The sequence below is a fragment of the Gracilinanus agilis genome, chromosome 5 (assembly GCF_016433145.1).
Source record: "Gracilinanus agilis isolate LMUSP501 chromosome 5, AgileGrace, whole genome shotgun sequence".
Classification (NCBI taxonomy): Eukaryota; Metazoa; Chordata; class Mammalia; order Didelphimorphia; family Didelphidae; genus Gracilinanus; species Gracilinanus agilis.
This window is the reverse complement of record NC_058134.1, coordinates 203,882,392-203,909,260: the sequence shown is the minus strand read 5'-3', so window position 1 is coordinate 203,909,260 and position 26,869 is coordinate 203,882,392. Positions and strand designations below refer to the sequence as shown.

At 38.0% G+C, this 26,869-nt stretch overlaps 1 protein-coding gene across 1 annotated transcript in view; it reads right to left on the bottom strand.

Annotated features, from left to right (window-relative positions):
* CRACR2A (calcium release activated channel regulator 2A) overlaps positions 1-26,869 on the bottom strand; it is a 122,251-nt gene that overhangs the window by 53,434 nt on the left and 41,948 nt on the right. The window contains exons 5-9 of the mRNA XM_044679090.1: positions 26,770-26,860; positions 23,002-23,097; positions 15,471-15,658; positions 10,114-10,185; positions 2,399-2,444 (exon numbers count right to left, since the gene is read on the bottom strand). Of these exons, the coding sequence (XP_044535025.1) occupies positions 2,399-2,444; positions 10,114-10,185; positions 15,471-15,658; positions 23,002-23,097; positions 26,770-26,860 (493 nt within the window). The remainder of the gene's footprint in view (positions 1-2,398; positions 2,445-10,113; positions 10,186-15,470; positions 15,659-23,001; positions 23,098-26,769; positions 26,861-26,869) is intronic.

The window sequence follows — 26,869 nt, the reverse complement described above, 5'->3', positions numbered from 1 at the left end:
TTTTGCAATTAAACCACCTTGGACAAGACTCAAAGCAGAGCTGCTTTATAATAATAGCTCATACTTAAATAGCTCTCTAACATATGTTGTCTCTTTGGATCCTCACAACAACCCAGGAAATAGACAACCATTCCCATTTTATAGATGAGGAAAGTAAGGCTCTGAAGGGTTAAAAAGATAACCAAAACTCATGTGGCTAGTAAATGGTATGGCAAAGGCTCAAAACCTGATCATCTTACTTTAGAGGCAATGTGATAAAAAAAAGGGGGGGGGGAGCACTGGACTCAAAGTCAGGAAACATGAATTCAGTTCTTGGCTCTGCCATTAAATGGTTATGCAAGTCTGTGCAAATCATTTGACTTCAGTTTCCTTAACTATAAGATGTAGGAATTGGACTAGTCAATGGGTTCTTAACCTGTGTTTTTTTTGTGTTAAAAAAGACAACAAACTTGTATTTTAAAAAAATATACATTTTGTAAATGCATTTCAATTGAATGTTTCTTTGTAATTCTATTTATTTTATTTTAAAATGTTATTACATTTATATTTATAAAATTAAAATGTATAGATTACTCTGAGAAGCCTTCATGACACTGCCAAAGGAGTACATGACACAAAAAAGGTTCAGAACCCTCGGCCTAGAATCAGTGGTTCCCAAACTTTTTTGGCCTACCGCCTCCTTTCCAGAAAAAATATTACTTAGTGTCCCCTGTCACATACTATCTCCACCCCCTTACAGTTATTCACCACCCCCAAATACACCTGTGGCCATCACTGCTTCCCTGGATCGCTGCAGCACCCACCAGAGGGCAGTGGCACCCACTTTGGGAATCACTGGCTTAGATGATCTCTAAGGTCTTTCCCAGACCTATATCCTGTGATATCTGCCTTCTAAGAATCTCAACTCAAAACCTCCCTATAAAACAGGAAGTAAGTGGGAGAATATTCTTCTTTATGTTATCACAGAACATAAAGAAGTTAAGTGATTCACCTCAGATCACATAACAAGCAAGGTGGGATTACTTCCCTAGTTGTAAGGAAGTACATCTGTCTGATGCTACCCCAGGGCCTCTTCCTATCTTCCCAGGTAAGGTGCTCATGTGCAGATGCTGTAAAAAGTAGCATCTTCACAGAGAGTTTAAAAGGAATCGGTATCAAAAAGGGAGGTTTTAAGGTCATTTTAGCACTTTGCACTATTTGGGAAGTATCCTCATAGAAGCACAGAAATAGAAGACACTTTAGAGGCCAGCTAGTCCAAAATGGATCTAACTGACAATAAATGGTTATCTGGCTTTTAAGTCAAGACTTCTATGAAGGGGAACACACCATCTCACTATCCGTGCCATTTTGGGTAGCTCTAGCTAGGATAACTAGGAAGTTTTTCCTGACATAAAGTGTAAATTTGCATCTCTGAAAATCTCACCCTCTCATAGCAAATAGAATGAGTCTAGTCCTTTTTCCAAGTGACAACCCTTCAAATACTTAAAAACAATGATTATATTTCCTTTAGAAGTCTTCTCTTTTCATAGATAAACAGGCTTGTACGAAAATATTTTTGTGGTGGCAAAAAACTGGAAAACAAAGGGATGCCCTTCAACTGGGATATGGCTAAACGAATTGTGGTATATGTTGATGATGGAATACTATTGTGCCCAAAGGAATAATAAACTGGAGGAATTCCATGTGAACTGGAAAGACCTCCAAGAATTGATGCAGAGTGAAAGGAGCAGAGCCAGAAGAACATTGTACACAGATACCAATACACTGTGGTAAAACAGAATGTAATAGACTTCTGTACTAGCAGCAGTGCGATCACCCAGGACAATTCTGAGGGATTTATGGAAAAGAATTCTACCCACATTCAGAGGAAGAACTGCAGGAGTAGAAACACAGAAGAAAAGCAACTGCTTGAACACAATGGGTTGAGGCGGACATGATAGGGGATGTAGACTCGAAACTACCACACCAATGCAACTATCAACAATTTGGAAATAGGTCTTGATTGATGACACATGTTAAAACCACTGGAAATGCGCATTGGCTATAGGGGAGGGAGGTGAGGGTGGTGAAGGGGAAAGTAAGAGCATGAATCATGAAACCATGTTAACTTTTCTAAAACATAAATATTATTAAGTGAAAAAAGAAATCTTCTCTTTTCCATAAACATCTGCAGTTCTTTCAACAGATATGTGGCTATTGACCAAATTATGGCAAAGTTGGCTAGCCACTCTTTCTTTTTATAACAATGTCCTTCCCATAGAAACAAAAATATTTAACATAATTCTCTTCACCAGAATCTGGAACCATCTTAGGTCATGCAGAGGATATAGCTCAATTCCTAGATTGCCTAATGCCTTTTAGTCCATTCCTTGGGAGATGGGGGGTCTTGATTTATTACCTGCAAACAAATGTCCCGTTCATCCCGTAGGTGCTTGTTCCTTTCCCTGTGAGATAGAAAGAAAAATAAAGCAAGGAGAAATAGTCATATATAAAACTCATTCACAGGACTGGCTTATTCTGAACACTTTATATGCCATCTTGGTGGGACCTGAGAGACAGAGAAGGCAAGAGGGAGTTTGGAATCTCTTCTTCTGGAGAATGTGAGCTAGATGATGGTTTACTTGTAGACCTTGTGAGGCAGAGTGAGTAGGAATGAGTAAGATTAAGGCTTTTAGATCTTTTTTGATTTTCATGTCCTTTGACTTTCAGTAAATCTTTCTTTACCCCATATTTAATATGAAATTAAATAAATTCTAGAATTTATTGGCTATGTGCATATAAGAAATAAAATCTAGTTGCAAAATATTCCTTGAATTCTCTTAATAAATTTTTTCCTATTCCAGGTTGGGGACCCCTAATTAGCTGATTTTAAGGTCACTTTGATAACCATGATTCCCAGAGCTTTTGAGAATTTTTACTACAGACAGATTTTCACACATAGCAGTGTTCCAAGGGAGAAGCATTACTCAACAAACATTTATACTGTGCTAGATGCTAGGAGATACAAAGGCAAAAAGGAAACAGTTCATGACCACTGCATGGAGGTCTAAGGAAACAAAAGGTAATTTTAAAAGAAATACAACATTATAATTGGAAAGAAGAGATATAAGACAATGTCTTATAGGGGAGGAAGGAGAGAAAGTATGAGTGCTGAAGAGAAAATGAGAATGAATAAAAGTGGCTAAAAGGTCAAGTTCCTGGAAGACAGATGAGAGGGCTTAGAATCAAGAATGCAGTTACAGGTGCTGGTCTTGGCAAGGAAATAGGTCATTAAAATAAAAAAATTAATTTCCAAGGGGCTAAGTAATATGCTCAGTTATTCTATGTGGTATTTTAACATTATTATATGAAAATTAAATCAATAAGCAATATGTAATAAAATATCTACAGTGTAATTTGATGCTCAAAGCTTCTTCAGACAATATACAGACTGCTTCAAACCCAGGAATTCTAGGAAAGGCTAAATCAGTTTGCTTAACAAAACCCCTTCCACTACTCCCATTACTACATCACCCACAAATGGCTTAAACAACATAGACAATGTTACACATTTCCTAGATGATGTTTGGCTTAGATCAAAGGGAGGATCCATCATTATGTATAGACTTAGAAACTCTGAACTCCATCTGCTTGGGACCAGGTACAGGCTGAAGTTCTTGTCTACTGCCATTTTGTTCACTTCCTTTCAATGGCATGGAACTATGATTACTTCTTGCCATAACTAGTTCATCACTCATGGAAGGGATTATAAACAAGGGCAGGGATATGCAGAAAAAAAATCTCTTGGTCTGATTCATCCTCTTTTTCCTTTCTTTCCTTAATTCTTCTGAATTTCCATTCTAACGTGCAATGGCCCAGAAATGTGGCCCATATCCTCTTAGTCTCCAAGTCCTATTCATCTATAGTACCTCTCTTTGCTGCTACATCTAATCTTTTTTGCTTGCATAATTCCTCTGTCACTTCTCATTTAGTCAGATGTAATATCATGCTTCTATACACAGCAAGGGAGGCAAGACAAAGCGAGAGGGAAGCTTTATTGGTCAATTAACCCTTCTTTTTTAGAAAAGTATTTGCTTGTTTCATCCTTCCATGGTCGCAATTTAACTTCCTTCTGAGATCTCCCATCTCATCCCTGTTTCCTCTTTTGCTCATCTCCAGATCTCTATCCTTTCTGCCAAAATCTCTTCATTTCACTTTGGTGGCAATGTCTGCCTTCTGGATCTGTGCTCCACATCTCAGTATCCTGACTTTAATTTATCAGCTCAGTGTTACCCTGGTCATTGTGCAGTAACAGCTTCTTTGGGAATATTTGTCTACTTTTAAAAAAATAACCAGTTTTATGTATTTTTCAAGGGTTTTCTGCTCTTTCCTTCCTTCCTTTTTTGTCAGAATTTGCCCTCTTATTTTTTCTAAATAAAAAGGCAAAGAACATACTGCTTGCAAGTGATGACCTTGTACATCATGTGCTGTTTTTTTTAATCGTGAAGAAATAAGTTGTTGTTGATGTTTTCCCCCTAGTTCTGCTAGAACCTGGACTTTTTACTTCCTTATACCCTTCTTGTTGAGACTGATTTTAATCACATATCGAGTGGTACAAATCTGAAATGCATTATATTTAACATATGCTTAAAATTGTTAACATTTCAGACACTAGATGCTGTGGCTCAGTTATCCTTTAAAGTAAGAGATTTCATGCTAACTCGAGAAAGTGAATTCAAAATATGTCTAGTTTTTAACTCTCCCACTTTTCTCCAGCAGTGATCTAAAAAGAGCACTAAATGGAACAATGGCCAAAAAAAAAAAAACAAAGAAAATCCAATACACTTAGCCTAGTACAGAACAACAATAAGAAGAAAATTAGAAGTTATGTACACTGGAAGGTGGGTCTTGCCAAAGAAGCCAGCATGAACACAGGGAAATAGGCCAGAAATCCCTTAGCATGGGAGTTCCCAGTATTACCCTTACCAGAAAAACCCCAAAGGATCAATATCCATAGAACCCTGACCAAGAGAGCCTCAAGGGATGCAGAAGCAGCAGTGCTCTGAGTTGGAAATCCCAGAAGAAGGGGATTTGAACACAGAACAGGGAAATAGGTCCTGGGAAATATATAACAGGCAATACATTGATCAAGAAAGTTCCAGGGAATTAAATGCCTTCCCAATAAGATCAGGAGTAAAGCAGGGATATCCATTATCACCACTATTATTTAATATTGTACTAGAAAGGCTAGCTTTAGTCATTAGAGAAGAAAAAGAAATTGAAGGAATTAAAGTAGGCAATGAAGAAACTAAACTACCACTCTTTGTGAATGATATGATAATATACTTGGAGAATTCTAGAAAATCAACTAAAAAACTCATTGAAATAATTAAAACGTTGGCAAAGTTTTAGGATATAAAATAAACCCACATAAATAATTAGTATTTCTATATATTTCCAACAAAAGTCAGCAGAAAAAGTAAGAATGAGAAAATCCATTTGAAACCACTCTGGACAACATAAAATACTTAGGAATCTATTTTCCAAGAAAAACACAAGCATTATATGAACACAATTACAAAACACTTTTTATACAAATAAAGTTAGATCTAAACAACTATAAAAATTGCTCCTGGGTAGGCTGAGCTAATATAACAAAAATAACTCTCTTATATAAATTAATTTACTTTTTCAGGGCCATACCAAACTACCAAAACAGTACTTTATAAAATTAGAAAAATTATAACAAAATTCATATGGAAGAACAAAAGATCAAGAATAGCAAGAGAACTAGTGAAAAAAAAAAATGAAGGATGGTGGCCTAACACTACCAGATCTTAAACTGTATTATAAAGCAGTAATCATCAACACAATCTTGTACCGACTAAGAAATAGAAGGAAGGATCAATGGAACAGATTAAGGGTAAAAGACCTTAACAATCTAGTTTTTGATAAACAAAAAGATTCCAGTTTTGGGGATAAGAACTCACTATTTGACAAAAACTGGTAGGAAAACTGGAAAAGAGTATAGCAAAAATTAGATTTCGATGAATATCTCACACCCTATACCAAGATAAGGTCAAAATGGATATATGATTTAGACATAAAAAGTGATATTATAAGTAAATTAAGGGAGCAAAGAATAGTTTACCTATCAGATCTATGGAGAAGGGAAGAATTTATGACCAAACATGAGAGAGAATTATAAGGTGTAAAATCAATCATTCTGATTATATTAAACAAACAAAAACCAATGCAGCCAAGATTAGAAGGGAAACAACAAACAGAAAAAAATTTATAATAAATTTCTCTGATAAAGATCTCATTTCTCAAATATATAGGAAAAAGTCAAATTTATAAGCATATATTCACTCCACAATTGAAAAATGATCAAAGGATATTGTGATAATTAGATTAAGTCTACACTGCCCATCTTTAGATTTAATCACCAAAGGTGATTTAAAAAGATGACTGTGCTGAAGTGGGTAAAATTGGAATCCACTGACTGCTGCCTAGGCAGTCCTAAGAGAAACTAGGAGGGAAGCACAGGAAGTGACACATAAGTGACCCCTTTAAAAAAGAGAAGGTCTTCTGCTGGAGAGAGGTCTTCTGGAGAAGAAGGCTTCTGGAGAAGGAGCTCTTCTGGTGAAGGAGCTCTTCTGGTTCATGGAGGAGTGCTGGCTGGGACCCTGAAACCTTGGTGAGACCATTCTTAAAATCTTTCTTTGAAATTCCACATGGTGAGTTTAAAGACTGAATCTTCCAGAACTTCTCTTAAAGAAATTCCCTTTAATAGAGACTCTGTGACTGAAGCCTTTGTTTCATTCGCCTCCAGGCACCCTGGCCCTCTGACTCTCAGATGACTCTGACTCATCTTCCCAGAATTCCCCAATTCACTAATGCATTGTTGGTGGTAGAGTTGACAATTTGGAATTATGCCCAAAAGGCTATAAAAGAATGCATACCTTTTGATTCAATAATACCACTACTAGGACTGTATCCCAAAGAGATAAAAAAAAATAAGAAAGGATCTGTTTGTACATTATTACTTATGACTACTCTTTTTGTGGTGGCAAAGAATTGGAAACTAAAAGAATGTCCTTTCAGTCAGAGAATGGCTAAACAAATTGTGGTATATGATGGTGACGGAATACTATTGTGTTATAAGGAATGATGAATAGGATGATTTCAGAAAAAAAGCCAGAAAGACCTATATGAACTGATGTAGAGTGAAATAAGAAGAAGCAGGAAAACATTGTATACAATGATAACAATATTTGTAGAATGATCAAATGTGAAACTCTGCTAACAGCAATCCAGTATAATTCTGAGGGATTTATGAAAAAGAATGCTATCCACTTCAAGAGAAAGAACTGTTGGAGTAGGAATACAAATGGAAGCATATGATTTATCACTTGCTTATTTGAGTATATGTTTTGGGGTTTGAGTTTTATAAGATTGTTCACTTACAAAAATGAATACTATGAAAATATATTTTGCATGATAATACATGTATAACCCAGATTAAATTGCCTGCCAGCTCTGAGAGGAAGGAGGGGAGTAGGGAGGGAGACAATTTGAATCATATAACTTCAGAAAACTTGTGTGGAAATTCGTTATTAAAATACATTAAATTAAAGAAAAAGTCCCAGGGAAGAAAGAAAACTTCCCAGCATGCTGACTGGAGAAAGTCAACCACTGAGCTCTGACTTTGGAGTCCTGAAACTTTCCATGACTCTATGTACAAACATATTAAGGACAATAGAAGCCAGCAGCAGAAAGCCAAGGAAGGAAGATCATGACCAAAAAGGCCTGAACCCATTCAAAAATGTGGAAGAAAGTGGGGTCAGCCACTAAATCTGAACTTAAGAACTCGGGTTAGGGATGTGAGTAAACAGAAGAATATATCAAATATTATAAAGAAGTGTAATAAGCCAAGAGTCATCTAGAAAGAAAATTAGGAATAACGTCATAATATTTAAATGCAGAACATCAGAGAAGAGGATGCTTTGGTGAAAAGGGTTATGATAGCATCTTTGTAGAAATGTAGTAAGAATTGTAAATGGAAGTAAAGAAAGGAAGAATAATAACTTAGAACAGAAGCTAGTAAGCCTCACCAAGGAAACAGAACTCTTGAAAATTAGAATGTATGAATCAGAAATCAGTGACCCCATGAGAAAGTAGTAAATATTAAGCAAAACCAAGACTGGAAAAAATAGAAGACAATATAAAGTATTATCTATGAAAAACAACTAACCTAGAAAACCAATCAAATAGAGGTAGTATAATTCATGATCCAAAAGAAGTACCTGATGTCATATTTCAAGAAGTCATAAATGAAAATTGTCCAGCTATATTAGAACCAGTTTGTAAGGTAAAAATAGAAAGACTCTACTAGACACCTCCTGAAGAAAAATCTAAAATGAAAGTTTCCAATCAATATCATAGTAAAATCTAGAACTTCCAGGTCAAAGAAAAATTACTATAAGCCTCAAAGAATAAAGTTCAAGTTCCAAGAAACCATAACCAGAATCTCATAAAATTTGGCAGATGTGATATCAGAATATGATATTGCAAAGGGCAAAATATAAAAACTTATAGTGATGAATAATTTGTATTGCAAAACCATGTATAATCCTACAAGGGGGAAATAGAGTTTTAATAGAATAAGAATATAAAAATAATAAGTAAATATTTAATAGAATAATGCCAGCATTCCTTACGAAAATATTAGGAAAGGGTAGTAGTTACATGATAATGAGGTTCTTTTTTTCTAGTGGGATGAAAATAAACAAATGTCCTTCTGAATCCTAATGCTATTTGATATAGTGTCATTTCTTGTTTAGTCTTTTCAGTTGGGTCCAACTCTTTGTGACCCCATTTGAGATTTTCTTGGCAAAGATACTAGTGGTTTGCTATTTCCTTCTTTAATTTATTTTAAATTGGAGCAAATAGAGTTAAGTGACTTATGCAGGTCACATAGTAGGAAGTGTCTGAGTCCAGATTTGAACTCAAGGAGATGATATCTTCCTGACTCTGGACCTGGCACTCTTTCACTGTGCCACCTAGTTGCCCATCAAGGGTCATATAGGAGTTAAATAATACAAACAGAGCATCTAGGGTAGTTTTGTTCTGCTGTAATGATCTAAAGAAAAGAGAGATAAAAGTGAATATATGAGGCAACAGAAGAAGAAGGAAAAGGAACATACTGAAAATAGGGTGAACAAAGTAAAGACTACAAACAGGGAGGAAGGTATAGGGAGAATGGACATCACATGAATCTTACATCTGAACTAGACAAATGAGGGTTGAATTTACGCGCAAAAAAAAGTTTAGAGAAAAAAAAATATTAAACCCAAGAGAGAAGTAGGTTTGGATTGGGTGAGGGGAGAAGAAGTTTTAAAAAGATCAGTAAGAGAGGCAGCTAGGTGGCTCAATGTAGAGCACCAGACCTGGAGAGATGAGGTTCTGGGTTCAAATCTGGTCTTAGACATTTCCTACCTATGTGACTCTGGGCAAATCACGTAACCCCAATTGCCTAGTCTTTAGTGCTCTTCTGCCTTGGAACTGATACCTAGCGTTAATTCTAAGATAAGAGGTAAGGGTTTGGTTTTTTTTTTAAAGAATCAGTAAGAGATAAATTAATGCAACATAAACTCCAGTGACAGTGAATTTTGAAGAGGGATTCTGTTTGTGCATAGAAAATGAATTAAACAAGTTAAAACCCTTTTACCATATTCTACCTATACTCACATACAGAACATGAGGTAGGAAACACTGATTCTTAATATACTATGGTTCTTGACCATCATTTGTGGAATGGCTGAACAAATTGTGGTATATGATTGTGGTGGAACACTATTGTGCTGTAAGAAATGATCAGTAGGATGATTTCAGAAGAACCTGGGAAGACTTACATGAACTGATACAAAATGAAATGAGCAGAACCAGAGAATATTATATACACAACCAGCAATATTATATTTATTAAATTTTGTTTGCAATTGAGAAAAAATAAAATAAGGGAAAAAACATTGTTATGATTCTGTGATTTTCAGGGAATTAACTTTGAAATGGTACTTCCAAGTTGATTTATCTAGAATTCAATCTTGTGAACACAAGCTATGGACTTACCTCAGGAAATCCAGCTGCTTCAAAAGTCCTGACTTTTCCCTCTGCAAACTTTCCGTCACACGGTATACTTCCCTGGGAAATATGAAACCACAGACTTTGTTAGTCATAGTAGGCAAAGTAAAGGTAGTGGGTAAGATGAAGAAGTCAGAATTACACATGAAGCCCTTCCTAATGGGAAAAGAGTGTCAAGACAATAGATAATGCTGCATGATAGAGGATGGGTGGGATTTGAACCAAAGAGAGATGCTCTAAAGCCATTTAGAAGATTGTTGAATTTATCTTTGTTTCTAAGTTCCAAAATGAACTGGGCTCTTATTTGATGGGGTTGCTTAATGTTTTTAGGGTCTAAAGGCATACATATCAATCCCTAATCTTATCTCCTTTCCCTGAAGATTTCCATTAAATGGGAAGAGCAAAGTATCTCCAAAAAAGAATTAGGGGGCAGGGGGCATGTTAAGAACCTCTGTGACCCTCCACTAAGGCATCTTTCAATATTTGCCTCTGTATCCCCAGTAGCTGGCATAGTGTCTGACACATAGAAGACAGTTAAAAAGTGATTTTTAATCTTAGTCCCAGGTTTGAATGGAGAAAATGTCTCTCTTATTTTTTAATCAATATGGAAGTGGGGAAGTATAAATCTTAATCAATATCCTGTCAGGTATATTGATTGATTTGGCTGATTTTTTTCTTTCTTTAAAAATCTGTGTTCCAAAAAATTTTTTCCCTAGTTAACTGTTTTCCCCTTATTATCTTAGCTGCATTTGTTCTATCAAAAACTTATTTGTTTTATGAAATCAAAATTGTCCATTTTACATTTGTAATCCTCTCAATCCCTTGTTTGGTCATGAATAAAGAATCCCCTGTCCAATCCACATTTTTTCATTGCTCCTCTAATCTGCTTATGATGTGACCTTTAATATCAGTCATTTATCCATTTGGAACTTGTCTCAATGTATGTGAGATGTTTATCAAAACCTAAATTCTACTGTTCTCTCTTTCCAGTTTTCTCAGTACTTCTTGTTCAATCGTGGGCCTTTATGTCAGTCACTGTGATCTTTGGTTTTAAAGAACATTAGGTTACTGTGTTCACTTGCTTTTGAATATGGTGTTCCTAATTTATTTCACTAATCAACCTCTCTTTTTTAACGAGCCACAAACCATTTAATGATCATTCTTTTGTAGTACATTTTGAGATCTGGCACTGATAGGTCCCTTTCCTTCCTACTTTTTTTTTTATTACTTCCTTTGAGATTCTTAATCTTTTGTTCTTCCATGTGAATTCTGCATTTTTTTCTAGTTCTGCAAAGTAAACTTTTGATAGTTGGTATAAAAACGAACAAGAAATTAATATAGGTAGTATAATTTTTATTATTTTGTCTTGGCCTACCTATGGACAATTAATATTTTCTCACTCATTTGGTCAGTCTTTATTACCATAAAGTATTTTATAACTGAATTCATATAGTTCCTGCATGTGCCTGGGAGGTATGGAGATGTGTCCTGGCAACTGCTTCTGTGGACACTGCAGCCACAGCTACTAAAGCTACTAAGCTACTGAAAATGCAGAAAACAAAGTTTGCACCACCAAAATATTTGCCACTGTCAATGGTTCAAGATCAGAAACTGATATAATTTTATCAGTGGAAATGGCATTAAAGAAGATGCATTATCTTCTGCTTGTCGTCTATACCCTGAGACCCTGGGGCTTGGAACCATCTGACTAGCACCTGAAACCTTCTGAATGTATTATCTATTTGAAAGGGAGCTCCTTGGGAGTCAGGTCTGTTTTCTAGTTTTTTCCCTAGAGTTTTGGACATTGTGAATGACTTAATACATGCATTTTAATTCATTCATTTGCTCTTTCATCCATATAAATACAGGATAGAACAATCCCCATCCAGGTAGTGTTGATGGTAAAGAAGGAAGTCATGTCACCGGGCCAACAGTAGACCACTAGTAAGTAAGTGTGTAATGGCTGAGAGAGAAAATAATGGGAGAGTGCGAGATCCCTGGAAGCAACAGCAGTAGGACTGGAGATTTCCTGCCAAGCTGATAATAACTTGATTCCTTTGGAGGTCTATGTGGAATGAAGCTCTTTCCTCCCCACCTCCCATAATCCCTCTAGAATTCCCCTCTATAATTATGTAATAATTACAGAGTTGATATGAAACAACAGCAAACAAATCAAATTTTGGCTCACCTCATACAATCCTAATTATGTAACAAAACTTCCCTGTATCCTGCAGAGCTAGAAATTCCAAACGTTTTATTACCAATGATTTTTAATTTCAACTTGAGGAGAAAGCAATGTATTTTCCATTATCTATGCTGGGTCCCTAAATACCTGCCCATCTGAGAATTCTGCTTTAATTTGTACTATGCTCAGGTAGGCTGCTCCAGCTCTACTAACTTTCACCCTTTACCTTTCCTCCTCATCCTGTTTCTTCTCCTCCTTCTTTTAAAAAATTCTTTATCTTTTTTCTAAGAATCAACACTAAATGTTGGGTTAAGGGCAGAAGAGTGGTAAGTGCTAGGCAATGGGGGTTAAGTTATTTGTCTAGGATTGCACAACTAGGTAGTGTCTGAGGCCAGATTTGAAATTAGGACCTCTTTTCTCCAAGCCTGGCTCTCTATCCACTGCAACACCAAGCTTTCCCACTTCTGACTCCTTCCCAACTCTACTTCACCCCTCCTAAACCTCTTCTTTCCATCTAGGTTCTGCCTAGAAAACCAGAAATAGAATGAAAAAAAGCTCTGCAGAAACCTTAAACCTGGACTCCCTCAAAAAGGGTCTGTCTGTGCCCCTGCCCACTATCTCATTATCACATTACCCAAAATTCTGTGGCCCCTTTGGGCATGGCACCGAGCCAACATATGAAGAGATTGAAAGAAAGAAAAACTAAGTATTTGACAGATTCTATATAAGTTGATCCTCACAACAATCCTGGGAGGTAGGTGGTATTATTATCCCTATTTAACAGATGAGGAAACTGAGGCAAACAGAGGCTCAGTGACTTGCCAAAAGTCACACAGTTACCTATCTGAGGATGGATTTGAACTCAGTTCTTCTTAACCCCAAGCCTGGTACTCTATCCCCTGGGTCACCGAAATGCCTCCAAAATGATGTAAATAATTAGGTATCTTGTGAAGAGGCTACTTTTTTGAGTATGCATTGGATTATATGGGTCCAGAGGCCCCTTCCAAATCTGAAATTTCATGATTCTATGGCCTATTTCTTCATTAGATTCTTTTTCTATTGAGTTTGAGGGTACAGTCCATGGCATTTTTGTGTTTGTATTCCAAGTGCCACTTGTGGTTAGGAGTTGTTCTGAGAGCCACTTTTCTGTGTCTGGCTAGCCACATGAGCAATTAGTGCAGAGGGAGGTTGTCACTTTGAGATTATCCCCTTGTTAATCATTGATCAAGAAGAGCAGATGACTGAAGGAACCTTTAAAGAAGAGTTCATTCCTAGTCCTGTCCTGTTTGACCCTCCAGGTGGCATCCTGCAGCTCTGAGATTTCCCATGACAATCCGGGAGAAGGGTAGTGCCTCATCCTATCTTTCACCCTTGTCACTATGAAAAGTCCTGAGGGAGTCTGATTGCAGTTCTGTGGCTTACTCTTCTGCCTGTATTTTTTCCTGATTTTAAGTGAATGAGTGCTGATGCCAAGGTGGACTCATTAAGTACCAACTCTATCTTTTACAAAATATTAGAACTGGGAAGGACCTTTGAACTTATCAAATCTCTTATGCACTTTTCACAAACAAGAAAGCTAAGGTCTGAGAAAGTAAAACTGACCAACGGAATTTATTAGCGGCAGAGCCCAAATTCAAATTCAGGTCTTCCTTTCTTCCAGGTCTAGTAATTTTTATTTTACTAAATTACTTTTTCCCCCATTCATTTTAATTCAACAAACATTAAGCTACCATGGGAAAAGCACTGAGCTAAACACTGAGAGAACTATACAGATGAGGTAAGATATTAGTCTCCTACCTGATGAATTTACAAAAGAATAAAGAAATAATACAGATCTTTCTCCCCTCACCTCCTCTCCAATGACTCTGCCATCATCCTCATTCAGGCCCTCATTATTTCTTATCTAAATATTCTAATAGTAGCCTAATTCAACTCCTTGCACCCAGTCTCTTCTTTCTCTGAACCACTGTCTATGCAGACCAAGGCACAGGTCTGACCCTTCAATTCCTCTGTTAAAAAGCTTCGGAGGCTGCCCAGGTATTCATTGACTGAATGTCCTGGAGAAACTTAAGTTGCAGATGAGTGGAGTATTGGAGAAATAGACTTAGAACCAGAGAATGTTAGAACTGGAAGGAACATCTTACAACCTGAGCATTTTATAGATGAGGGCACTGAGGCCCAAGAAGGTTAAATAATTTGTCTCAAGTCACACAGCTACTTTACAGCAGAGCCAGTACTAGAAGATCAGTCAGTCCAATGAGAACGTTACTACACCATACTTCCTCTTTCATGGAAAGGCAACTGCCTGCTTTCCCAGTCTAAGCTTTCATGATAGGAACTCTGCAAAGTTGGGACTAGATTTCCCATCTTCTGACTCTCATTCCAAACTCTTTCCATCATTTCAATCTGTCTTGACAACGGTAAGCTGTTAAAGGTTTACCAATGGCTACAGGGCATACCTCTAAGTGTAATCAGCATTATTAATGTTTTCTCTTTAACTTCCTTATAACAATAAGTTATAACATAAGTTATAACTTATAACTAAGTCTAGATAATCAACAAAACAATAAATCAAGCCCTGATTGGTAGTGTTTGCTGATCACTGAGTTATAAATGCTTGCAATGAATTTAACAATCAACTCTCACTTTGAATTTAACAATGCAGTTGAACTCCAGCACACCCTTAGCTAGGGCTTTATGTCTACAAGACATAAAGACATTAAAAAACTAAATTTAAAGATTAATTCATGAATAGTCATCAACACTAGATCAATTTTTTGATCAGATAATGAGTTGTAATCTTAGAAGGAAAAAAGAAGAGCCTAAATTCCATAAGACACAAGATGGATAACTTATTATTTTCTTTTTAAACCTTACTTTCTTTCTTAGAACCAATGTGTATTGGTTCTAACGCAGAAGAATGGTAAGGGCTAGGCAATGAGGGTTAAGTGACTCACCCAGTCACACAGCTGGGAAGTTTCTGAGGCCAGATTTGAACCTAGGACCTCCCATCTCTAGTCCTGGCTCTCAATACAGTGAACCACCCAGCTGCCTCCAAGATGGGTAACTTTTGACAGGAGTAGAGAAGAAGGTTAGTTCTGGCATGTGAAATTTAATCAGAGGCTCGCCAACATGATTTGCACCACAGCTCACCACTCACATCTCCTTCTCCTCTTGCAGCTTGCAGGCCTCTTTCTGAAGGCTCTCTAGCTGCAGCTGGGCATGCTGGAGCTCACTTGAGGTCCTTTCCAGTTCCTTGGCCAGCTCCTGGTTGGTGAGCTTAAGCTTAGTGTTCTCTGCTTTGGTTTCATGTTTGTCGTTGTTGAGGGCCATACACTGACCTTCCAGCTGGAAAGGCGCAACAGAGGGGAGGAGAAAAGGATGAGTCAAACAGACATTATTAGCCCCCCAGAACAGAACATTCTCAGGTGCTCTCCCTCTCCCCATGTTATTCGCTCAGTTCTACCAGACTGTGGATGCTGTTCAGACTACAGCTTCTTGGAGCCACAGGTGAGCATTAGATAAAAGGTAGACAGTAAAGGTGGATGAGCAGCCCTGGATAAAGGGTTCAGCAAGCCAACTACCAGAGGTGCTGGTCCTCCCTGGGTAGTGAGGTAGTGCCACAGTCCACAGAACACTAATCCTCACACTAGAGGTTTTAGTCCTACCTTAATACCCTATACACCCCTTAGAAGTCCAAGACCTTGACCTCCCTCCCTCCCTCTGTAACTTTCAGGATTAATTGATTCCCTATTTTACATCCACATTTTCATGTAAGAAATATATCCTTTAAGCCATCTCTTGCATCTAGGAAAGACCTCAATAAATCAACCCAGACAGATCAATCAAATATCCAGGAAATAGCATCCTTTATCTGATAATCGTGAAAGGATATTCTTCCTAGGGTCTAACTTAAATCAGCTAGGACTGAGGCAAAGAACAATTATGAGTCAGTCTTCACAAAACTGTCCTCCTTAAGTATGTGAAGAAATATTAAATTATATATTTCCTTAGCCTTCTCTTCTTTATATTAAATAATCCCAATTATTTTCATCTTGAGGAGCCTGACATGGTACTCTGCTTAGCAAACAACTCTAACAGATCAATCAAAGTTTAAGTAAAAAGGTGCATCCTAGCACCATGGTATGAGTCATGGATTTAGAGTCCAAGAATCTCAACTTGAATCCCATCCTGCTACTTATGACCTGTCTGACCTTGAGCAAATCACTTGACCTCTCTGGGACTGAGTTTCCACTCCTATAAAAGGAGAAATTGGACTATGAGCTCTGAAATCTCTTCCAGCTGTGGGTTCTAGGGCAAGTCATTTTTCGCTCTCTGGTTTTCGTATTCCTTGTCCATCAAACTAAAGAGCTGGACTAGATCTCTATCTCTAAATTCTATGATCTTTTTTCTTCATCCTGAAACCACTTACCATGGTAAGAGGAAAACACAATGAACTCGGATAACAATAATAGCAGAAACTGCTTTTTATGTAATACTTGAAGTTTTCCTAACAGCCACCCTATGATGTTGAGCAACTATTATTACTCTTACTTTACAATTGAGGAAACAAAGGATGAAAAAAAGTTAAGTGATTTTCCTAGAATGACACAGCCAGAACTAGAAGTCATACCAAGGCCTTCTGACTCTAGGAACTATATTTTACTTTTCACTATGCCCCACTCTCCTGAGTTCAAATCCCAGATCTGTCATTTTCCAGTTTGGGTGACCATTGGCTGAAACCTTCCATTTGGATGATCTCCATTAGAGTGTAAGCTCTCTGAAAACAAGAACTGTTACTTTTCTCTTACCATTCCCGGCACTCAGCAGAGTGCTTTGCTGGTAATAACATCTTAATTAATGCCTTATTCACTCCTTCAAGTCATCTCATTTCCCAATATAGAAAATGCAGTGTAAAGCAGTTCCCATATCCCTTTTTCTACCTCCTATATTGGGCAGGGAAAGGACTTTGTAAACAGTAAGGCACCATAGAAATGGGATCCTCCAACTTCTCTCTCACAGCAGACTATCTGTATAATTTCAACTCTTTCACTAGACAAAGAATTGTACCATTAGAAATATATTACCAAAAAAAAAACTGGACTAATTAATGCAGCTGGTGGAAGACAGAGAAGGATGAGAATAACAACAAGTTCTGGAAGATTCCTCAGGGGCTCTTGGGTAATTAGGCAAGCATTTAGTAATTAAATAGCATTGCCATCATTCATTTAATAGATAAATCTAATTGGCAAAAACTTCATGGGTAATCGGGATAAAGAGGAGAGGAAAAAGGAGATATCCCCAGACCACTAAAATGAGCAAATTACCCTTTCCACAAGCATTTATTAAAACTTGACTTTTCCTCTTCCTTATCCCTCATTTCCAAACAGTTGCCAAGTCATGTTGTTTCGGCTTGGACAATATCTCCCCCTTTCTCTCCACTCACACCATTACCACCCAAGTCCTGGCCCTCGTTATCTGCCACCTGGACTGCTGCAATTGCCTCCCGATTGGCTCCCCTGCCTTCAGTCTCTTCCTTCTCCAATTTATCCTCCACACAGCTGCCAAATTGATATTCCTAAAGCACAGTTCTCACAATGTCACTCCATTGCTCAAGAAGCTGCAATGACTCACTCTTATCTCTAGGAGAAAGTACAAACAGTTCAGTTTGGCTTTTAAAGCCCTTCACAATTTGGCTCCGGCCTCCCTGCCCAGTTTTAGACGTGACAGTCTCCTTTCTGCACTCCAGCTAGCAGTCAGGGTTGTCTACGGGCAGTTCAGTACACAACGCTCCATCTCCTGACTCAGGGTCTTTAAGGCAATGGCCCCAAGTCCCTGGAATGTTCTGCCTCCTCCCCTTGGGATCCCTAACTTCTTTCAAAGTTCTGCAATGAAACAGATAAAACTTCAGGAATAGTTAATACTGATTACTTCCATGATTTATTTCTTAACAGTCAGTCCTAGCAACTAAGTTAAACTAATATAAATGCTTGCTTTAGGAGTCAATTACCTATAAATTCAGTCCAGAATGAATCATTTAGGGGCAGATAAATGAAAGTAAGAAATGTATTTACAGGAATAAGACTAGATATTGTGTTAAGGTAGAGATCAGAGGTTTTAAATCTCCTTTCTCATAGCTGGCTGCTAAGGGGAAACTTGTCTTTTTTTCAGCAGCATCAGTGACCTTGAACCCCTGCAGTAAGCAATATTCAATATCAAACCTCTTGTGGCATCAAGCTTCTTAAACCACAAAGTCATCCTGAAGGTGCCCATTGCCTAAAAGTTGGCAATAGTGGAAAAACTGAGGCAAGAATCACCCCCAAACTTGCATCTTCTCTGTTATAAGAGCTCCTATTGTAAATTCTCTCTGTAAGTTCCTCTTTTCCACCTTAAAAGAAGCTCCATGTATCAGGCAGGGGTCTTTGGCCAAACTGGAGGCTCAGAAGACCACTGATCTATTATAAAGCTGGCTTAAATTAATCATGCTCACAAATCTGCTTTCCCAACTTTTTCCTTTCTAGGTAAAGGAATTTGTCTTTTATTTATTCATGCATTTTCATAACTCTCATCTTCTATCTTAGAGTCAATACTGTGTATTATTTCCCAGGCAGAAGAGCAGTAAAGCGCTAGGCAATGGGAGTTAAGTGACTTGCCCAGGGTCACACAGTTAGGAAGTGTCAGAGATCACATTTGAACCCAAGTTCTCCTGTCTCAAGCCTTGGCTCTCAATCCACTGAGCCACCTATCTGCCCCCCCGCCCCATGAAATGTATTTTTAATTGCTTGAGTCATCTCTTCCATAAAGCCAGCCCTAAGCCACCTTGGTGGTTACAACTCTACTTCCCTGAAATGACTTTTACATATTTTTGTTGACTTTTTTTCCATTCATGGTCTTCCCTTCCACTACTTCCACTAATAGAGAACAGTGAGGCATAGCACATTGCATACACATACCATGTGTAGGCATTATTTAAGCCCCTGTTACATTCCAGGCGGGCAGCTGGGTGGTTTGGAAGATAGAGTGCCAGACCTGGGGTCAGGAAGACTCATCTTCCAGAGTTCGAATCTGTCCTCAGACCTTTATTAACAAGGTGACTCTGGGCAAGTCGTGTAACCCTGTGTGCCTCAGTTTCCTCATCTATAAAATGAACTAGAGAAGGAAATGGCAAGCCACTCCAGTATCTTTGTCAGGAAAACCCCAAATAGGGCCACAAAGAGTCAAACATGACTAAATAACAACAATAATACATGCCAGGTACTGGGCTTTGTGCCAGGAACACAAAGATAAAAATGAACCAGCCATTTTGATAGCAGAGCATTAAATAGGATTCTTCTGTAGGCAGAAGAATACTCAAACCACCCCACTATAGTCAGATGTATGGGAAAATCCCCATTTTGGGAGATGCAGAGACTGAGCCCAAAGCCTTACTCTGCTCCTGTGTGACCTTGGGAACCCCCCTGACCTTTCTGGGTCTCAGTTTCCTCCCCTGCAAAATGAAGAGGTTTAGACATGACTATCCCTTTCTAGCTCTAAAGCTATGATCATATGATCTTTGAGTCAATCCATCAGTAAGCATTTTAGGAGGCAACTACGTGGACACTTCCTAGCTGTGTGACTGGGCAAGTCTCTGAATGAACCCTCGCTGCCTAGCCCTTACCACTCTTTGGCCTTGGAACCTATACTCAGTATGGACTATTAAAACAGAAGATAAGGGTTTTAAAAAGAGAGAGAGAAAGCATTATTAAGTGTTAACCATATGCCAGGCATTATGTTAAGTGCTTGGAAAACAAAGCCCTCAAACAGTCCCCTGCCCATCAGTGTTATGATCTGAGTCCCTTCTGCCCCTGATCTGGACACTAGCTGGTGTGGCACTATCCCTGAGAGCTCCAAACCAGTCGGCTCCTGCACACACAGGGCTTTCCAAGAGGATTTGATGGTCCCACTAAAAATAGATTCCTACCATTCAAACCGAAGTACTGACAGATTGTGTCTGGGTCTGTCCACAGCAGAGATGTTTCCAACTGCAGGCAAGGCAGATTAAACAGTTGGATAACATTCCTCTTCCCTGGACATTCCCTGCCCTCTCACCTCTCATCTATGCCTTTGCTCATGCTAACCCCCATTTTCTCCTTCTTTTAGACAAAAGTCTGAGCCACCTTTTAAAGTTCAACTCACTGGGCTGCTTGCTAGGTGACTCAATGAATAAGAACACCAGGGCTGGAGACAAGAGGTCCTGGGTTCAAATTTGACTTCAGATATTTCTTAGCTCTATGACTCTGGGCAAGTCACTTTAACCCCCTTGACCAGCTCTCACCACTCTTCTGCCTTGGAACCAATACACTGATTCCAAAACAGAAGGTAGGGATTTAAAATAATAATACTTATTATTGTAGTAGTATTTACCTAGGACTTTATATGCTTTATTTCATTTAATCTTTGCAACAACTCTGGGAGTTCAGTCTTTTACATATTATTTCCTCCATTTTACAAAAAAAGAAACCCAGGCTCAAAACTGTTAAGGGACTCATTTATGCTTTGTCCATGCCCACAGAATGAGCAGATGGTCAAGGCAGTCCTTGGCCACAAGCCTTCTGACTCTGGATCAAATTTTTTTTAACCAACCCTTATTTTGTGTCTCAGTAACAATTCTAAGACAGAAGGTCAAGAGCTAGGCAATCAGGGTTAAGTGACTTGCCCAGGGTCACACAGCTAGGAAATATCTGAGGCCAGATTTCAACCCAGGTCCTCTTGAGTCCAAGCCTGGTGCTCTATCCATTGTGCTCCCTAGCTGCCCCAATCTTGTGCTCTTTCGACAAAATAAAAATTAGTATTTGCAAAATGCTTCCTCTCCACAACCTAGGAAGGTAAAGAGTTCCAGAACTGGCACTATTCCACCCGGGGAACTGAGGGGCTGCAGTGGAGTCAAGAAGAACTGAAACTCAGACTTGCCTCTGATACCTACTACTTCTAGTTCTTTGATTCAACAAAATATGTCACCATAAATATTTTTGTGTGTCTTTTCCCTTTATCTTTGACCTCTTTGGGGTACGTGACTGATAGTATAATCACTGAATCAAAGAGTATGAACAGTTTAGTGTTCTGAGCATGTATTTCAAATTGCTTTCAAGAATGGTTGGATGAATCCATGATTCTACCACATTTTTTAAACCCTTACTTTCCATCTTAGAATCAGTACTATGGAAGGGAAAGGGCTAGGCAATGACAGTTAAGTAATTTTTCAAGGGTCACACAGCTAAGAAGTATCTGAGGCCACATTTGAACCCAGGACCTCCCTCTCTAGGCATGGCTCTCAACTGTATCACTTTCATCATTAACTATCATCAGCAAGTTCTTGAGTTTTTGCTCACTATTTGCCAGGCACTGTGCTAAGTGCCAAGGATACAGAGAAAGGGGAAAAACATGATCTCTGCCCTTAGAAAGTTCATATTCTAATGAGGGAAAAAGCATACTAACAACTATGTATATAAAAGGATATATGTGATATAAATGGGAGATAATTCAAAATGTCTTTTAATAGGTGAGATTTGAGTTCAGTCTTGGAGGACTTCTAATTGCCAAATCATATGGTCTTTTCTTAATCCTCATCTTTCTCTTCTTCAGTAGCCTTTAACAATGACCTCTTCTCTTGGCTAGTCTATTCTCTCTAGATTTTCCTGACACCAAGACCTGGAAATAAAGCGGATGTCCATCAATTAGGGAAGTGATAAATAAAATATGATACAAAAATGGAATGTGTTGAAATGTGAAATGCTTCTGTACTGTAATGTTACTCTAACACTGTAACAAATAATGGCTATGACAATTTCTTCCCAGAATTCTGGGATGACCTGCATGAATTGGTAAAAAGTGAACAGGAGAACAATTTTCCACAATAACATAAAACTCAACTCTTTCAGAAAGAAACAACTCTTTCTGAAAGTCTACGGAATAGCTCAATGCAACAATCTTTGCTTCAAAGAACTGTTGATAAAGAATTATACCCATCTCTTGGCAAAGAAATGATGGACAAGAGCTATAGAATGAGACCTGAAATTGCAGACATGGGCAATATGTTGCCTTTTTCGATTCACTATACTCATTTTTATATGCAAAGGCTTCTATGGGTCAGAGGGAGTAGGGAGTGATAGGGATGCCAAAGAAAGAATAAATAATATGTTTTAAAACAAAGAAGAAGAGAAAAAAGATTTATAAGGGGACCCAAAGAAACAGGGCAATTTTTGCTACTGCTACTGTGTTGTTTTATAGAAAGAAGGATCTCTATAAAGGGATCTCTATATTAGAGAAAGGCCATATCTGTTAAATTTAGTATACACAATAAAAACTACAGAATAGAAAATCATGAGATCATATACAATCCTCTTCTGTCCTTTATATGGTAAACTGTTCATATTTATTAATGATGTTAAATAAAAAAAAAGAAAATGGGGGGAAAATAGGAAAATGCCTCTCATCACCTCATGGGAAATCAAAAGCAATTTTCCCAAGTTCTGCTCCTAGAATTAGAGTTAGCATTCATTTGATTGCCTGTGTTTTGAAAGACTTTTACTTTGACAGCTAAATGGAATCTTCCAGAAATTTTTTAAAGTGAAGGGCATGGCCCAGAGAATATAAGAGAGGTATGTAAGTATAGGAATGTAATACAGGTACTATTTTGAAGTGGTATGAAATACCCGTTTCTGCTTCTGGACAAGTTGCTCCAGCTCCTGCTCCTTTGATACCAATTTTTGTTCCAGCTCTTGACTCTGGCACTGAAATCTCTTCATATCCTGTCCAACCAGAAGAGAAAAAAATTAAATCCAGATACAACCTAGTAAGAAATATCTTGAGATTCAGTCAAAGAATAAGTTGGAGCTGGAAGGGACATCAGAGACCATCTAGTCACAGGATTTATATCAAATGCTGAAAAGACACTCAGAGGTCATCTACTCCAGCCCCCTCATTGGAAAAATAAAGAAACTTGGATCAAGGAGTTTTAAATGACTTGCCTAAGGTCCACTCACAGGTAAGAAGACTCAGAGGAAGCATTTGAACCCAGATCCTTTCCCTAAGAGTAGATGGGTGGTACAGAAGTTGGCTGGGTCTGGGGTCAAGAAGACCTAAGTTCAATTATGGCCTCAGACATAGGTCTTACTAGCTATGTGACCCCGGGCAAGTCACTTAACCCCAACTGTCTCAGTTTTCTCATCTATAAAATAAGCTGGAGAAGGAAATGGCAAACCACTCCAGTATCTTTACCAAGAAAACCCCAAAAGGGGTCACCAAAAGTTGGACATGACTGAAAAAAGGAATAAACAATATACATTCTATCTTCTCTGTGTATCTCATTCTATACATGGTTTTCTTTAGGAGCAGGGACTATTCTGTTTTTGTCTTTGTGGTCTTAGCCGAGTGCTTTGGATAGATAGAGTGAACACTTGATGTTTATTCAATTGAAATGAATTTATATCAAACCTAAATCTGTCCTTTAAGATTTCTACTGATTGCTACTCATTTTGCACTCTGGGGACAAAAAGAGCAACTGAAATTTTCGTTCTAAATGATAGTCCTTCAAATACTCAAAGACAGTTATCATATCCTGGAAGTCTTCTCATCTCCGGGCTAGACATACCCATTTCCTTTAACTGATTCTCATGGGCAGGCTGTGAGGCCCCTGGTCATCCTATTTACCCTTTTCTGGACATGTCCCAGTTTTTCAATGTCTTTCCAGAAATCAAGACTGAGATAATAGACCTAAATCAGTGTTCTTAAAAAAAAAAAAAACAATGAATTTGAACCCAGACAGCCACTAATGAGCTTTTCCTTCCTCTCCCCAATCCACTCCAACCTTTTAGGCCAATGTAATTGTTTGGTGTTCCCATGCCAGGATTTCTTATGAGAGTACCTAAATTTTTCTGCATTTTCCCTGGCAGGACTGGCTGAACTACAAATTACATAGAACCATTTCTTTTTTTCTTTCTACTCTCCCTACACCAAACTCCCATGCTACTTAAAGAAATAAAGGTTCCTTTTCCTCTTATCTTCTCCCACTTCTTCCTGGAAAATAATCCTTTGGTTTAAGGAGAAAAAAAAATTAGGAATTTGGAAGTTAACAACAAAATATGGTGCCCTTACCCACTCCACCCCCTATCTCCCATCTCTATCACCATCCCCACTCCTACTCTTCTCCTTGCCTCAAAAACAATGCATGCTTTTTAGTGGTGCTACAGATTATGTATCAGTCATCTCTGCTTTTGTTAAAAAGCATAACTACTCAATCTAGTCAGTTTCACAGATATTGTGTTAAAAAGGAAGTTGAGGGAGTTGAGGGTGAGTACTGTCAGGTTCTGATTATGTTAAATTGCACTCATTTGTTCTTTAATTTTTTTTCCTCCATCCCCTTTACTCTCTGGAAGTTTGCCTTCAATGTTTTCTTTATTCACAAGGGCCCATGTTTGACCAAGAAGATAGTGGCGCATGAGTTAAGGGCAATAATAACCCAACAAACTCTGGTCACCTAGTAGATTAAACCCAATGGGATAAAAGAAGTAGCATGGAGTTTGCCAGTAACAATTGCTGGTCCCAGAAGATCACTCTGCAGTGTCTGACAGACATGAGAGCGTGGGTTTTGACTATGGCTTACTCATCCAGCCAAACTGATGGTCTGGGAGCAGACAGAATTTTCTGGCTGTGTTTTAGAGCCTGGGGGTGGGTGAGGAGTAGAGAACAGTGCAGCAACACTGACATGCCTTCATTGGGTCTACAGCTGTTGGCTATGACTAGTCTTTTCTCATGGAGATTTAAGTTTCTGGGTGTAGTCACAGGAAGTATGATGTAAGGAAAAGGGCCTTTTTTAGATAACAATTTGGAATCAGAAAACTTGGGCTTAAATTTCCAATTCTAGGTCTTACTATCTGTGATATAATAATAATAATAATAATAATAATAATAACCCTACCACTTATTAGCTATGATATCATATAAGCAGTACTATAATAATCATAATCAAAAATTAATTCAGTCTCATTGATTTAAATCAACCTCATTGGTGTAAATGTTTTATCCACTGATACAATTCACAGCTCACTGACACCTGTCCGTCCCATGCTTGTCCATGCTCTCCCCTAAACTCACTAAAGGGGTCCCTCCACTCAATATGGTAGAAGTCTTACTTGCCTTCTCCTGACATCAAAAGCATTCCAGCCATCCAGCTGTAATCTCTTACAGTGTGACCAACCTATCTTTTCTAATTGTAGATTTCTCTAATACGATTTACTCAGATTCTTCTTTGAAGTTCTCACGTTGATACTGTATTGCTAACCTGTTCGTACATACCATGGGCTTCTCTCTTGCATTCATGGCAAAACATAATAACAACAACGACAACAACAAATAACAGCAGATATTTATAAAGTCCTTTAAAGTTTGCAAAGTGACTGCATTCAATAAAGAATTTGAACTTAACCTTACGGAGTAGCTTAAGAATACAAAGTATTACTACCCTCATTTTATAGGTAAAGAAACTGAGATCGAGAGAGTTTAAGTAATTTGTCACCCAGTAAGGGTCAGAGGAGAAATTTAAACAAAAGAATTCTTGAATTAAGAGCAGCCAGGCGGCACAGTGGATAATGGTCCAGGTCTGGAGTAAGGAAAACCTGAGTTCAAATCTGGCTTCAGACACTTACTAACTGTGTGACCCTGGGCAAAGGGAGCTTGTTTACCCCAGTTTTCTCATCTGTAAAATGAGCTGGAGAAGGAAATGGCAAATCACTCCAGGATCTTTACCAAGAAACCATGATTAGAATAACTAAACAAATCCCTGAATTAATGTCTCATAGTTTTTTCAGCTGCAAAAGATTGGATTGGACTTGATGGTTTCTAATAATCTTTCCAGGTTCAAATCTTAGAGCCTAAGCAAATAAGAAACAATGTTGAATAATGGTAAGAGAGCTGAAACTAAAGTTAGGAGATAAGGGTTCAAATTATGGACTGACCACTTACTACCTAAATAACCATGAGCAAGTTCTTTGTTTTTGAGTTTCATTTTCTTCATATAACAAATAACCTACACACTTATATAAAGTTTTGCTTCAAAAGTTTTAAAGAGCTATAAAAGGATGTCATTTTTACTTATGGAGAATCAGGGCGAGTTTCTATCACAGGTCGGTTCAAGAATCATCTCAGACATGAATGGCTTTTCCTGATCTCCCTCACTGCTTGTGTCCCCCTCCCCCAGATTTTCTTTGTATATTTTTACATTTACTCATATTTGCAAATGTTATAGACAAAACTATAAGCTCTCTAAGGACAAGAACAGTTTGATCTTTTTTTTTTTTTTGCCTTTGTACTTCTAGTGCCTGGCTTGTAATAGGCATTTAAGAAATGTTTGATTTATTGACAATTTTTAAGGGAGAATAAACTTTTTAAATCACCAGTTTGGTCTTCCAGGTCCAGCTACTTACCTTTAGTAGAAACTGTTCCTTCTCATTTTTTATCTGCTGCTCCATTTCCTCATAGAGATTCTGAACTTCTTCATCGTATGTAGCAATTTTCCTAAACAGA